General features: G+C 58.3%; 1 protein-coding gene across 1 annotated transcript in view; it reads right to left on the bottom strand.

Annotated features, from left to right (window-relative positions):
* Positions 1-768: 768 nt before the first annotated feature.
* Positions 769-15,110, bottom strand: part of LOC135291937 (transcription elongation factor SPT5-like) — a 28,465-nt gene continuing 14,123 nt past the window's right edge. Inside the window, 21 exon segments of the mRNA XM_064406180.1 lie at positions 769-1,023; positions 1,205-1,234; positions 1,709-1,804; positions 2,787-2,990; positions 3,748-3,768; positions 3,770-3,917; positions 5,215-5,330; positions 5,332-5,374; positions 6,170-6,275; positions 7,900-8,027; positions 8,852-8,946; positions 8,948-8,955; positions 9,047-9,317; positions 9,400-9,525; positions 10,407-10,553; positions 12,982-13,068; positions 13,070-13,129; positions 14,494-14,649; positions 14,733-14,797; positions 14,800-14,868; positions 14,941-15,034. Coding sequence (XP_064262250.1) covers positions 910-1,023; positions 1,205-1,234; positions 1,709-1,804; positions 2,787-2,990; positions 3,748-3,768; positions 3,770-3,917; positions 5,215-5,330; positions 5,332-5,374; positions 6,170-6,275; positions 7,900-8,027; positions 8,852-8,946; positions 8,948-8,955; positions 9,047-9,317; positions 9,400-9,525; positions 10,407-10,553; positions 12,982-13,068; positions 13,070-13,129; positions 14,494-14,649; positions 14,733-14,797; positions 14,800-14,868; positions 14,941-15,034 — 2,184 coding nt within the window. The 3' untranslated portion in view covers positions 769-909.

The following is a 15,110-nucleotide window of genomic DNA, read 5'->3' as shown; positions in this document are numbered from 1 at the left end:
CCAAATCCCCTGAAACTGGCCCCAGAACGGGCTCTGAAACCAGCCCCAAACCCCCCAAAATTTGCCCCAAAATGGGCCCCAAAATCAGCCCCAAATCTCCCAAAACGGGCCTGGAAATCAGCCCAGATTTCCCCCTAAAACTGGCCCCAAAATCAGCCCCAAATCCCCCAGAAAGGGCCCAAAACCCCCGGATTTGTCCCAAAATGGGCCCCAAAACCAGCCCAAAATTCCCAAAAATCCCGCCCCAAACCAGCCCCCAAATCCCCTGGAATTTGCCCCAAAACGGAAGCGCTGCGCCCGCGGTTCTTTATTGAACACCAAAACCAGAAACAGCAGCTGAGGGGAGAGCAGGAACGGGGCAGAAAACGGGCAAAAAAGGGGCAGAAAATGGGGGCAATAAAAGGGTAAAAAAGGAGCAGAAACAGGGCAAAAAAGGGGCAAAAAGGGGCAAAAAAAGGAGGAAAAAATGGGCAAAAAAAGGAGGAAAAAGGGACAGAAAAGGGGGAGAAAAAGGAGGAGAAATGGGCGAAAAATGGGCAGAAATGGGCAAAAAAAGGAGGAAAAAAAGGGGCAGAAAAGGGGGCGAAAAAGGAGCAGAAATGGGTCAGAAAAGGGCGAAAAATGGGGCGGAAATGGGCAAAAATTGGGCAAAAAAAGGAGGGAAAATGGGGCAAAAAAGGAGGAAAAAAAGGGGCAAAAATGGAGCAGAAATGGGTAAGAAATGGGCAAAAAATGGGCAGAAAAGGGGCGAAAAAAGGGGCGGAAATGGGCAAAAAATGGCCAAAAAATGGGCGAAAAATGGGAAAAATGGGGCAAAAAATGGGAAAAAAAATGGGGAAAAAAAGGAGGAAAAAAGGGGCAGGAGGGGGGCGGGGCGGGGGGCAGTGGGGCTGGGGGCTGCGGGGGGGCTCAGGCCTCCAGCAGCTTGCCCAGGAAGCGCAGGTTGAGGATCTTGAGCTGCTCCTCCAGGTCCATGCGCACGATGCCGTCCTCGCCGTCGATGCTCAGCAGGATCCCGGTGGCCTCGCGGTCCTCCCCCCAAAATCACCTTCACCTGGGGGGGGAAAACGGGGGTTTGGGGGGCTCAGGGGGGGCCCAGAGGGGTCTGGGGGGTCCCAGAGAGGTTTTTGGGGGGATTTTGGGGGGATTTTTTTGGGGAATTTGGGTGGGTTTTGGGGGGGGATCTCAGCAGGATCCCGGTGGCCTCGCGGTCCTCCCCCAAAATCACCTTCACCTGGGGTGGAAAGGGGAATTTGGGGGGCTCGGGGGGGGTCCCAGAGGGGACTGGGGAGGCTCAGGATGGATTTGGGGGGCTCAGGGGGGGTTTGGATGGTCCCAGAGGGGATTTAGGGGGGATTTGGGGACCTCAAAGGGAATTTGGGGGACTCAGAGGGGATTTGGGGGTCCCCAGGTGTCCCCTGGGGGGTCCCCAGGTGAGTTTTGGGATCCCCAGGTATATTTTGGGGATCCCTCTGTGTTTTTGGGGGTCCCCAGGTACATTTTGGGGTCTGGGTATTTTTGGGGTCCCACCTTGTTGCTCTTGGTGGGCGTGACGGGCTCCAGGTGAGTTTGGGGGGGGTACCCAGGTGTGTTTTTGGTTTCCCCAGGTGTGTTTTTGGTTTCCCCAGGTGTATTTTTGGGGTTCCCAGGTACATTTTTGGGATGCCAGGTACATTTTTGGGGTCCCCAGGTGTTTTTGGGGTCCCACCTTGTTGCTCTTGGTGGGCGTGACGGGCTCCAGGTGCTCGCTGGACACGCTCACCACCTTCTCGCTGTCCTTCAGGTACACCGAGCACATCCCGCCCTGGGGGGGCAGGGGTCAGCCCCAAAGTGACCCCAAAAATACCCCAAATCCCCCCCCAAAAGACCCAAAAAAATCCCCACAAAAATCTCCAAAAAATCCCCCAAAAACCCCCTGGAATGACCCCAAAAATCCCCACAAAAATCTCCCCAAAATCCCCTCCGAAATGACCCCCAAAAATCCCCCAAAATCCCCTCCAAAAACTCCCTGAAAAGACCCAAAAAATCCCCCCAAAAAATCCCCCAAAAACTCCCTGGAATGACCCCAAAAATCCCCACAAAAATCCCCCGAAAGTGACCCCAAAAACCCTCTGAAATGACCCCAAAAAATCACCCAGAAAAACTCCCTGAAACGCCCCCAAATATCCTCCAAAAATCCCCCCAAAATATCCCCCCTGAAATGACCCCAAACCCCCCCCAAACCCCCTTGTATTCCCTCTGTGACCCCCCAAACCCCATTTTAGCCCCCCTGTGACCCCCCAAACCCCCCTTGTATCCCCCCCAAACCCCCCTGGGACCCCCCAAACCCCCTTTTATCCCCCCCAAACCCCATTTCAGCCCCCCTGGGACCCCCCCAAACCCCCCTTGTATCCCCCCAAAACCCCCTGGGACCCCCCAAATCCCTTTTTAGCCCCCCCAAACCCCCTTTTATCCCCCCCAAACCCCATTGTACCCCCCCCAAATCCCCTTTTATCCCCCCCAAACCCCCCTGGGACCCCCCAAACCCCCTTTTATCCCCCCCAAACCCCCTTTTATCCCCCCCAAACCCCATTTTACCCCCCCTGGGACCCCCCAAACCCCGTTTCAGCCCCCCCAGGCACCGTGACGCTGCGGATGACGCTGGTCTGGCTGCCCCAAATCCCCTTTTATCCCCCCCAAACCCCCCTGGGACCCCCTAAACCCCCTTTTATCCCCCCCAAACCCCCTTTTATCCCCCCCAAACCCCATTTTACCCCCCCTGGGACCCCCAAACCCCCCCCAGGCACCGTGACGCTGCGGATGACGCCGGTCTGGCCCACGGCCGCGCTGTCCAGGTACGAGTCCCTGACCTTCACCTGGATGTCCGTGGTCACCCAGTCCCCCCCGCTGGCCTCGATGCCCGAGCCCGGCGTGTGGGGGTTGTACCCCCCCGGGGAGGGGGCCCCAGGGGTCATGGGGCTGTAGCCCACCGGGCTGGGGCTGGGGCTGGCCTGGGGGGCAAGGGGACACCGTCAGGGGGGGCTCCAAGGGGGTTTGGGGGGGCTAAAAGGGGGTTTAGGGGGGTCATAAAGGGGTTTTTGGGGGGGGTACAGGGGAGTTTGGGGGATACAAGTGGGGTTTAGGGGGGCTCCAAGGGGGTTTGGGGGACTTGGAGGGGGTTTGGGGGGGAATCAGAGGGTCTTGGGGGGGCTCCAAGGGGGTTTGGGGGGCTTTTGGGGGGGGCTACGAAGGGGTTTGGGGGGGTACAAGGGGGTTTGGGGGGGATAAAAGGGGCTTGGGGGTGCCAGGGGGGTCTTGGAGTGGGTTTTGGGGGGCTCAGGGTGGCTCAGGGGGTTCGGGCTGGCTCGGGGGGCTCAGGGTGGATTTGGGGTGGGTTTTGGGGGGCTCAGGGGGTTTTGGGGTACCTGGTAGGCCATGGGGGGAGGGCGTGGGGTGGTAGCTGGCCGGCGAGTGCGTGTTCTGGTAGCCCACCGGGCTCGGGGTGGGTTTGGGGGGCTCAGGGTGGGTCTGGGGGCTCGGGGCAGGTCTGGGGTTTTCGGGGCGGGTTTGGGGTGGGTTTCGGGGGGTCCCGGGGGTCCCGGGGGGTACCTGGTAGGCCATGGGGGAGGGCGTGGGTGGTAGCTGGCCGGCGAGTGCGTGTTCTGGTAGCCCGGGGGGCTTTGGGGGGCTCAGGGGGTTCGGGATGGCTCAGGGGGCTCAGGGTGGATTTGGGGTGGGTTTCGGGGGTCCCGGGGGGCTCGGGGGTACCTGGTAGGCCATGGGGGAGGGGCGTGGGGTGGTAGCTGGCCGGCGAGTGCGTGTTCTGGTAGCCCACCGGGCTCGGGGCCACCTGGTGGTAGCTCTGGGGGGAGGGCTGGGCTGGTAGGAGCCCTGGGGGGGAGGGGACGGCGTAGGGCGAGAACTGCTCCGTGTTGTACCTGGGGACGGGTGGGGGCACACCCTGGGGTCACGCCCCGGGTCACACCTGGGGTCACGCCCGGGTCACGCCCGGGGGGGTCCCCGGCACCCCCAGCCGCTCCCCCCCTTTCACGGCAGATTTTGGGGCCCCCAAACTCCACTTTTTCTCCATTTTTCCCCCATTTTTTCCCCAATTTTTCCCCATTTTTTTTCATTTTTACCCATTTTTTACCCAATTTTTACACATTTTTTACCCAATTTTCCCCCATTTTTTACCCAATTTTTACCCAATTTTTCCCCATTTTTTACCTATTTTTTTCGGTTTTTACCCATTTTTTTTACCCAATTTTTAATGCAATTTTTCCACATTTTTTACCCAATATTTCCCCAATTTTTATGCAATTTTTCCCCATTTTTTACCCATTTTTTCGTTTTTTACCCATTTTTTACCCAATTTTTCCACATTTTTTACCCAATATTTCCCCATTTTCCCCCCATTTTTTCCCCATTTTTCCCCATTTTCCCCCATTTTTCCCCTTTTTCCCCCAATTTTCCCCATTTTTTACCCTTTTTTTTTCATTTTTACCCATTTTTTACGCAATTTTTACCCAATTTTTAACCCAATTTTCCCACATCACTTTTTTACCCAATATTTCCCCGAATTTCCCCCATTTTTTACTCAATTTTTCCCCATTTTTAACCCAATTTTCCCCCCATTTTGGGCCCCCCCTGGATTTTGGGGGGGGGGTTTGGAGTATTTTGGGGTGAATTTGGGGTATTTCAGGGGGATTTGGGGTGGATTTTGGGGGTTTGGGGCCCCCAGGACCATTCCCCCCCTTCCCCTCCACCTCCCCACATCCCAATCCCGCCCATTTTGGGGTCCCCCCGGATTTTGGGGTATTTCAGTGGATTTGGGGTGGATTTTGGGGTATTTGGGGTGTATTTTGGAGGGATTTTGGGGTATTTTGGGGGGGTTTCGAGGGGTTCCGGGGTCCCCAGGACCATTCACCCCTTCCCCCCACATCCCCACCCCGCAGATTTTGGGGTCCCCCCGGATTTTGAGGGGATTTGAGGAGAATTCAGGGGGATTTGGGGTGGATTTTGGGGTATTTGGGGTGGATTTCGGGGGGGGTTCGGGGTATTTTGGGGGGGTTTCCGGGGGTCTCGGGGTCCCCAGGACCATTCACCCTTTCCCCCCACATCCCAACCCTGCAGATTTTGGGGGTCCCCCCGGATTTTGGGGTATTTCTGGTGGATTTTGGGATGGATTTTGGGGTATTTTGGGGGGGTTTCGGGGGTCTCGGGGTCCCCACTCACATGGCGGGCGTGCCGGGGGTCTGGGGGTTGTAGGGCTGGCTGACTTGGGGGGACGCGGGGTCGGGGTACCCCGGGGTCTGCGGGTTGGGGGTGCCCCCGTAGCCCTGGGGGGAGGGGGGTGGGCTCGTCCTCGAAGCCGTACTCGAAATCCTCGTCGGCCCTGGGGGGAAAAAATGGGGAGGGGGCCCCAAAAATGGGGAGGGGGCCCCAAAAAATGGGAACACAACCCCAAAACACAGGGGGGAAAATAGGGAGGGGTCCCCAGGAATGGGAACACAGCCCCAGAAATGGGGGGAAATGGGGAGGGGGCCCAAAAATGGGGAGGGGGCCCCAGGAATGGGAACACAACCCCAAAACACAGGGGGGAAAATGGGGAGGGGGGCCCCAGGAATGGGAACACAGCCCCAGAAATGGGGAGGGGGTCCCCAAAAAATGGAGCACAACCCCAAAACACAGGGGGGAAAATGGGGAGGGGTCCCAAAAAATGGGAACACAACCCCAGAGAAAAAAGGAATTGGGGAGGGGTCCCCAAGAATGGGAACCCACCCCCCAGAACACAGGGCAGGGGAATTGGGGAGGGGTCCCCAAAGGGACCAAAAGGGTTTTTTTTGGGGGGGGTCTCATCTTGAGGGTGTGCTGGGTTGTTATTTTGGGTGGGGGTCTCACCTGGAGGGCGTGTTGGGGTTATTTTGGGTGGGGGGTCTCACCTGGAGGGCGTGTTGGGGTTATTTTGGGTGGGGGTCTCCCCTGGAGGGCGTGTTGGGGTTGTTATTTTGGGTGGGGGTCTCCCCTGGAGGGCTGTTGGGGTTATTTTGGGTGGGGGTCTCCCCTGGAGGGCGTGTTGGGGTTGTTATTTTGGGTGGGGGTCTCACCTGGAGGGCGTGTTGGGGTTGTTATTTTGGGTGGGGGTCTCACCTGGAGGGCGTGTTGGGGTTATTTTGGGTGGGGGTCTCACCTGGAGGGCGTGTTGGGGTTGTTGGGGTCCCAGGCCCCGCTCTGGGCCGGGGTCCTGCTCCCGTCGTGCAGGGGGGTCTGCGAGCCGTAGTGGGGGGTGCGGCTCCCTGGGGACCCCGAAATCGCCGTCAGCCCCTGGGGACCACCCAGGGACCCCCCAGGGACCCCCAAAGTCACCGTCACCCCCCAGGGACCCCCGAGGGACACCCCAAAACCACTATCACCCCTGGGACCCCCCCGAAATCACCGTCACCCCCTGGGGACACCATCACCCCCAGGACCCCCAAGAGCCCCCCAGGGTCCCCAGTGTCCCCATGTCCCCAATGTCCCTGTGTCCCCAGTGTCCCCAGAACCCCCCCAGAAGGACCCCTGACCCCCAGAACTGTCCCCAGAATTGTCCCCAGCAGTGTCCCCAGTGTCACCAGGCTCATGTCCCTGTACCCCAATGTCCCCAGAATTGTCCCCCATGTCCCCAGCAGTGTCCCCAGCAGTGTCCCCATGTCCCCATGTCCTGTGTCCCTGTACCCCAATGTCCCCAGCAGTGTCCCCATGTCCCCATGTCCTGTGTCCCTGTACCCCAATGTCCCTGTACCCCCATGTCCTGTGTCCCCAGCAGTGTCCCCAATGTCCCCAGCAGTGTCCCCATGTCCCCAATGTCCCCATGTCCCCAGCACTCACCGTCATGCAGCGGGGTCTGCGAGCTGTACAGGGGCTGTCCCCATGTCCTGTGTCCCTGTGTCCCCATGTCCCTGTACCCCCATGTCCCTGTACCCCCCATGTCCCTGTACCCCAATGTCCCCAGCAGTGTCCCCAATGTCCCCAGCAGTGTCCCCATGTCCCCATGTCCCCAGCACTCACCGTCATGCAGCGGGGTCTGCGAGCCGTACATGGGGCTGTCCCCATGTCCTGTGTCCCTGTACCCCCATGTCCCCATGTCCCTAGTGATGTCCCCTGGTGTCCCCATGTCCCCATGTCCCCAGCAGTGTCCCCATGTCCCCAGCAGTGTCCCCATGTCCCCAATGTCCCCATGTCCCCAGCACTCACCGTCATGCAGCGGGGTCTGCGAGCCGTACATGGGGCTGTCCCCATGTCCTGTGTCCCTGTACCCCCAGTGTCCTGTGTCCCTGTGTCCCCAGCAGTGTCCCCAATGTCCCCAGCAGTGTCCCCCATGTCCCCATGTCCCCAGCACTCACCGTCATGCAGCGGGGTCTGCGAGCCGTACAGGGGCTGTCCCCATGTCCCGTGTCCCTGTACCCCCGTGTCCCTGTATCCCAATGTCCCCAGCAGTGTCCCCATGTCCCCAGCAGTGTCCCCCATGTCCCCAGCAGTGTCCCCATGTCCCCAATGTCCCCAGCAGTGTCCCCATGTCCCCAGCAGTGTCCCCATGTCCCCAATGTCCCCAGCAGTGTCCCCAAGTCCCCAATGTCCCCGTGTCCCCAGCACTCACCGTCATGCAGCGGGGTCCTGTGAGCCGTACAGGGGCTGTCCCCATGTCCTGTGTCCCTGTACCCCCGTGTCCCTGTACCCCAATGTCCCCAGCAGTGTCCCTATGTCCTGTGTCCCTGTGTCCCCAATGTCCCCATGTCCCCAGCACTCACCGTCATGCAGCGGGGTCTGCGAGCCGTACATGGGGCTGTCCCCATGTCCCTGTACCCCCATGTCCCCCATGTCCCTAGTGATGTCCCCATGTCCCCAGCAGTGTCCCCGTGTCCCCATGTCCCCAGCACTCACCGTCATGCAGCGGGGTCTGCGAGCCGTACATGGGCGTGCGGGACCCCGAGCCGTACATGGGGGTCTGCGAGCCGTACATCGGGGTCCTCCCGTAGGCCGAGGTGAGACCCCCGGGGCGCCGGGACCCCCTGCGGGGACACTCGGGTCACACATGGGGACGGGAACACCCGCAGGGGACAGGGGGGTCACACGGGGACAGGGGACACGGGGGGGGTCACAGGGAGGGGGTCCTGGACCCTCTCGAGGGTGCCAGAGACCCCCTTAGGGGTCACCCCCAGCCCTGGGAGGGGGTCCCCAGGGATGTCCCCAGGCCTGTGCCCTGCCCAGGACTGTCCCCAGGGTGTCCCCAGGATGTCCCCAGATGTCCCCAAGGTGTCCCAGGGTGTCCCCAGGGTGTCCCCAGCCCCACTCACACGGTGGTCAGCCTCTGCCTGTCCACCGAGATCGTCTGGCACTGTCCCATCCCTGTCCTCATCCCTGTCCCACCCCTGTCCCCAGGGCTGTCCCCATCCCAGGACTGTCTCAGAACTGTCCCCAGGATGTCCCCAAGGTGTCCCAGGGTGTCCCCAGGGTGTCCCAGGGTGTCCCCAGGGTGTCACCCCACTCACACAGTGGTCAGCCTCTGCCTGTCCACCGAGATCGTCTGGCACTGTCCCACCCCTGTCCCCAGGGCTGTCCCCAGGGCTGTCCCCATCCCAGGACTGTCTCAGAACTGTCCCCAGGATGTCCCCAGATGTCTCCAGGATGTCCCCAAGGTGTCCCCAGGGTGTCCCCAGCCCCACTCACACAGTGGTCAGACTCTGCCTGTCCACCGAGATCGTCTGGCACTGTCCCACCCCTGTCCCCAGGGCTGTCCCCATCCCAGGACTGTCTCAGAACTGTCCCCAGGATGTCCCCAGATGTCTCCAGGATGTCCCCAAGGTGTCCCCAGGGTGTCCCCAGCCCCACTCACACGGTGGTCAGCCTCTGCCTGTCCACCGAGATCGTCTGGCACGTCGAGTGCAGCTCCACGCGCGCCGTCGACTCCGTGGCGTCCTTCACCACCCCCGATGTACCCTGGGGGGGCCCGGGGGGGGTCAGGGGGGTTTGGGGATCCCCCCGGGGGGTTTTTTGGGGGGGCTTTGGGGGGTCTCAGAGGCGCACCCACCTTTGTAGGGCCCCTGGGAGATGCGCACCGTCTGCCCGATCAGGTCGTTGTCGCGGCGCCCGCGGCCCCCGGCTCAGCCCCCCGGCCCCAAATCCGCCCCTCTGCCCTGCGGGGGTGGGTGGGGGGCTCAGCGGGGCCCCCGAGGGTCCCCAGAGCCCCCCGGGACCCCTCCCCAAAGGCACTCACCGGCCCCGCTGGGGTGCATGGGGCTGCTGATGCGGGGCGACATCGGCGTGAAGCCGCACATGGCGAAGTTGGTGACGTCCCGGGGCTGGGGAGGGGGCAAAGGGGGTCGGAATGGGGGGAAAAAGGGGGAAAAGGGGAAAACGGGGGGCGCCGGGGAGGGGGCTCACCTTGGAGCCCCCCGCCAGCACCAGGTGCCGCGTCTTGCAGACGAACATGCCGCCGTTCTCCACCAGCTTCTTGCAGTGCAGGAAGGCGAAGCCGCGGAACAGGTGGCGGATCTCGCCCTCGCGGCCCTGCGGGGAGGGGGGCGCGGCAGGGTCGGACCCCTCCCCAAATCACTGCCTGAGACCCCCCAGACTGCTGGGGGAGACCCCCAAATGACTGCCTGAGACCCCTCCCCAAATTACTGCCTGAGACCCCCCCCAGACTGCTGGGGGAGCCCCCCAAATGACTGCCTGAGACCCCTCCCCAAATTACTGCCTGAGACCCCCCCCAGACTGCTGGGGGAGAGCCCACAAATTATTGTGCGAGACCCCTCCCCCAAATTACTGCCTGAGACCCCCCCAAACTGCTGGGGGAGCCCCCCAAATGACTGCCTGAGACCCCCCCAGACCGCTGGGGGAGACCCCCAAATGACTGCCTGAGACCCCTCCCCAAATTACTGCCTGAGACCCCTCCCCAAATTACTGCCTGAGACCCCCGCAAATCATACTGTGAGACCCCCAAACTGCTGGGGGAGAGCCCACAAATTACTGGGTGAGACCCCTCCCCAAATTACTGCCTGAGACCCCCGCAAATCATACTGTGAGACCCCCCAAATGCTGGGGGAGAGCCCACAAATTACTGGGTGAGACCCCTCCCCAAATTACTGCCTGAGATCCTCCCAAGCTGCTGGGGAGACCCTCCCCAAATTTACTGTGTGAGACCCCCCCCAAAATTCCTGAGGATGCCCTCAAACCCACCCAAACCTCCCCCCCAAACCCCTCAGGGACCCCCAGACCCCCCCAGGGACCCCAGACCCACGGAGTGGGGGCCGTCGATGACTTTGACGATGTCCTTGACGTGGATGTTGTTCTGCCCCAAAACCCCCCCAAACCCCACCCCAAATCCCCCCAAAAACCCCCCAAATCCCCCCCAAACCTCCCCCCAAACCCCCCAGGGACCCCAGACCCACGGAGTGGGGGCCGTCGATGACTTTGACGATGTCCTTGACGTGGATGTTGTTCTGCTCCGAGTCCAGCGCCACGGCGAAGCGATTGTCCTTCTTGCGGCTGACGGCCTGGTGCCGCACCGTCACCACCTTGCCGTACATGTTCAGCACCTGGGACAGGTATGATACACCTGGGATACACCTGGGATACACCTGGATGTACCTGAGATACACCTGGGATACACCTGAGACAGGTGGGACTGCCTGGGATACACCTGGGATACACCTGGGACACACCCAGGGCTGGCTGGTGCCGCACCGTCACCACCTTGCTGTACATGTTCAGCACCTGGGACAGGTGGGACACACCTGAGACACCTGAGATACACCTGAGATACACTTGGGATACACCTGGGATACACCCGAGGCAGGTGGGATACACCTGAGATACACCTGGATGTACCTGAGATATACCTGGGACACACCTGAGACACCTGGGACACACCTGAGACAGGTCAGATACACCTGGGATACACCTGAGACACCTGGGATACACCTGAGATACACCTGGATATACCTGAGATACACCTGGGACACACCTGAGACACCTGGGACACACCTGAGACAGGTAAGATACACCTGGGATACACCTGAGACACCTGGGATACACCTGAGATACACCTGGATGTACCTGAGATACACCTGGGACACACCTGAGACACCTGGGACACACCTGAGACAGGTCAGATACACCTGGGATACACCTGAGACACCTGGGATACACCTGAGATACACCTGGATGTACCTGAGATACACCTGGGACACACCTGAAACACACCTGGGATACACCTGGATGTACCTGAGATACACCTGAGATACACCTGGGACAGGTGAGACACACCTAGATGTACCTGGGATACACCTGGGACACACCTGAGACAGGTCAGATACACCTGGGACACACCTGAGACACCTGGGATACACCTGAGATACACCTGGATGTACCTGAGATACACCTGGGACACACCTGAAACACACCTGGGATACACCTGGATGTACCTGAGATACACCTGAGATACACCTGGGACAGGTGAGACACACCTAGATGTACCTGGGATACACCTGGGACACACCTGAGACACCTGGGACACACCTGGGCTACACCCCATTTCTGTGGGGTTTTGAGGGATTTTTGGGGGGATTTTTTGGGGGATTTCTGGAGGATTTCCGTGGCCTTTTTGGGGATTTTTTTGAGAATTTCCGTGGGGTTTTCTGGGATTTTTGGGGGGGATTTCTGTGGGGTTTTGGGGGATTTTTTGAGGGGGTTTTGGTCAGGATTTGAGGGGGATTTCTCTTGGGTTTTGGGGGATTTTTTGGGAGGATGTTTTTTTAGGATTTCCGTGAGGTTTTGGAGGATTTTTTGAAGGGGATTTTTTGGGGATTTCAGGAGGATTTCCGTGGCCTTTTTTGGGGATTTTTGGGGAGGATTTTGGGGCAGGATTTCAGGAGGATTTCCAAGAGGTTTTGGGGAATTTTTTGGGAGGATTCGGGCGGGATTTCAGAAGGATTTCTGTGGGATTCTGTGGGATTTTTTGGGTGGATTTTTTTGAGGATTTCAGTAGCGTTTTGGGGAATTTTTTGGGGGGATTTTGGTCAGGATTTTGGGGGGATTTCCATGGGGTTCTGTGGGGTTTTTTGTGTGGATTTTCTTTGAGGATTTCCGTGGGGTTTTGGGGGATTTTTTGGGGGATTTTTGGCAGGGATTTCAGTAGGATTTCCGTGGAGTTTTAGGGGATTTTTCGGCGAGATTTTTTTGAGGATTTCTGTGGGGTTTTGTGGCATTTTTTTGGTGGATTTTTTTGAGGATTTCCGTGGAGTTTTGCGGGATTTTTTTGGGGATTTCAGAAAGATTTCCATGGGGTTCTGTGGGATTTTTTGGGTGGATTTTCTTTGAGGATTTCCGTGGGGTTTTGGGGGATTTTTTGGGGGATTTTGGGGCAGGATTTCAGGAGGATTTCTGTGGGGTTCTGTGGGATTTTTTGGGTGGATTTTTCTGAGAATTTCCGTGGAGTCTGGGGGGATTTTTTGGGGGGATTTTTGTCAGGATTTGAGGAAGATTTCTCTGGGGTTTTGTGGGATTTTTTCGGGGGATTTTTTTGAGGATTTCCGTGGGAATCTGTGGGATTTTTTGGGGGGATTTCTGTGGGGTTTTGGGGGATTTTTTGGGGGGATCTTGGGCAGGATTTCAGGAGGATTTACGTGGGATTCTGTGGGATTTTTTGGGGGGATTTTTCTGAGAATTTCCGTGTGGTTTTGGGGGATTTTTTGGGTGGGATTTTTCTGAGAATTTCCGTGGGGTTTTCTGGGATTTTTGGGTGGATTTTTCTGAGAATTTCCGTGGGGTTTTGGGGGATTTTTTGGGTGGATTTTTCTGAGAATTTCCGTGTGGTTTGGGGGATTTTTTGGGGGGGATTTTTCTGAGAATTTCCGTGGGGTTTTCTGGGATTTTTGGGTGGATTTTTCTGAGAATTTCCGTGGGGTTTTGGGGGATTTTTGGGGGGATCTGGGGCAGGATTTGGGGCGGATCTGGGGGTCTCACCTGGAAGGTCTCCCGCTCCAGGCGCACGATGACCCCCACGGTTTGGGGGTCCAGCTGCACCAGCTCCCCCCACTCGTGCTGCCCCCCCCACGTCCACGCCCGAGGCCGTCTCGGAGCAGAGCTGCAGGTCCCGGGGCAGCACCTTCAGCTGGGGCGGGAAGGGGAGAGCGGCGCTGGGGACCCAAAACTGCCGGATTTCACCCCAAAACCCAGCAGCTCTGCTTCCACCCCAAAACCCGCCCCATTTCACCCCAAAACCCGGCCACAGCTCTGCTTTTACCTCAAAACCACCCCGTTTCAACCCAAAACCGCCCGATTTCACTCCAAAACTGCTCGATTTCACCCCAAAACCGCCCCATTTCACCCCAAAACTGCCCCATTTCACCCCAAAACCCAGCAGCTCTGCTTCCACCCCGAAACCGCCCGATTTCACCCCAAAACCGCCCCATTTCACCCCAAAACCCGGCCACAGCTCTGCTTTTACCTCAAAACCACCCCGTTTCAACCCAAAACCGCCCGATTTCACCCCAAAACCGCTCGATTTCACCCCAAAACCCAGCCCCAGCTCTTTCACCCCAAAACCGCCAGATTTTTCCCGTTTTCACAGTTTTTTGCCCCATTCCCACCTCGTGCATAGTCAGGTCAGAGAACAGGATCACAAAGTTCTCCTCCACCCTCTGTTTCCCCTGATTTTATCCCATTTTACCCCACTTTTATGCCGTTTTTTTCCTGATTTTCACCATTTTTATGCCATTCTTCCCCATTTTTCCCCATTTTTTCCCGTTTTCACCATTTTTCGCCCCATTCCCACCTTGTGCATGGTCAGGTCAGAGAACAGGATCACGAAGTTCTCCTCCACCCTCCGTTTCCCCTCATTTTACCTCATCTTTTTTCCTTTTCATGCCATTTTTTTCCCGTTTTTTCTCGTTTTTTCACCGTTTTCCCCGTTTTTTCCCATTTTCACCATTTCTTGCCCCATTCCCACCTCATGCATGGTGAGGTCGGAGAACAGGACCACGAAGTTCTCCTCCCTGCTCCATTTCCCCCAGTTTAATCTTGTTTTACCCCATTTTTATGCCATTTTTTCCCCGTTTTTTCTCATTTTTCACCGTTTTTTCCCCGTTTTTTCCTGTTTTCTCCCTTTTTCGCCCCATTCCCACCTCATGCATGGTGAGGTCGGAGAACAGGATCACGAAGTTCTCCTCCACCCTCAATTTCCCCTGATTTTACCTCATCTTTTTGCCAGTTTGATGCCATTTTCCCCCCGATTTTTCCCATTTTTTTCACCGTTTTTCCCCGTTTTTTCCTGTTTTCTCCCTTTTTCGCCCCATTCCCACCTTGTGCATGGTGAGGTCGGAGAACAGGATCACGAAGTTCTCCTCCCCCTCCATTTCCCCTCATTTTACCTCATCTTTTTGCCAGTTTGATGCCATTTTCCCCCCGATTTTTCCCATTTTTTCACCGTTTTTCCCCGTTTTTTCCCATTTTCACCATTTCTTGCCCCATTCCCACCTCGTGCATGGTGAGGTCGGAGAAGAGGATCACGAAGTTCTCCTCCACCCTGACGATGAGCCCGGTGTCCCCCTCGAAGCGCCCGGCGATCACCTTGACGTGGTCGCCCATCCTGAAGTATTTCCGCAGCTCCTGCGCCGGGAACTCCAGCATGTCCTGCAGAACCCCAAATTCCCGCTTTAGCGCCCCAAAACCGCCCCCGGTTGGGGATTTTTGGGGGGTTTCGGGGCGCTCCCCACCTTGAGGTCCTCGTGCTTGGGCATGATGGTGATCTTGTTGCCGTCCACGCTGAGGATTTTGCCTGCAGGTTGATGAGCTCCCCCTCGCACACCTCCACGTTGTCGCCCGGCTGGAAGTTGTGCTCCCGCTCCTTCCCTGCGGGTTTTTGGGGTGAATTCCGGCGGTTTCGGGGCACTTTGGGGCGGGGCAGCGGGGGGACCCTCGTACCTGTGCTCTCGGTCACCACCTCCAGGTCGATGCCCTCGGGTTGGTCCTCGAATTTCTCCAGCTCGGACAGGGTGGGCTTGACGCCCTCCGTGATCTGGGTTTGGGGGGAAATCCCGAGGTTTGGGGCAAAAACGGGGCTGGGGCTGCAGCGGGGGGGGTTAAGGGTCAAA

Source organism: Passer domesticus, unplaced genomic scaffold (assembly GCF_036417665.1).
Source record: "Passer domesticus isolate bPasDom1 unplaced genomic scaffold, bPasDom1.hap1 HAP1_SCAFFOLD_159, whole genome shotgun sequence".
NCBI classification, from domain to species: Eukaryota; Metazoa; Chordata; class Aves; order Passeriformes; family Passeridae; genus Passer; species Passer domesticus.
The sequence above is the reverse complement of the archived record's forward strand: the minus strand, read 5'-3'. Positions and strand labels throughout refer to the sequence as shown.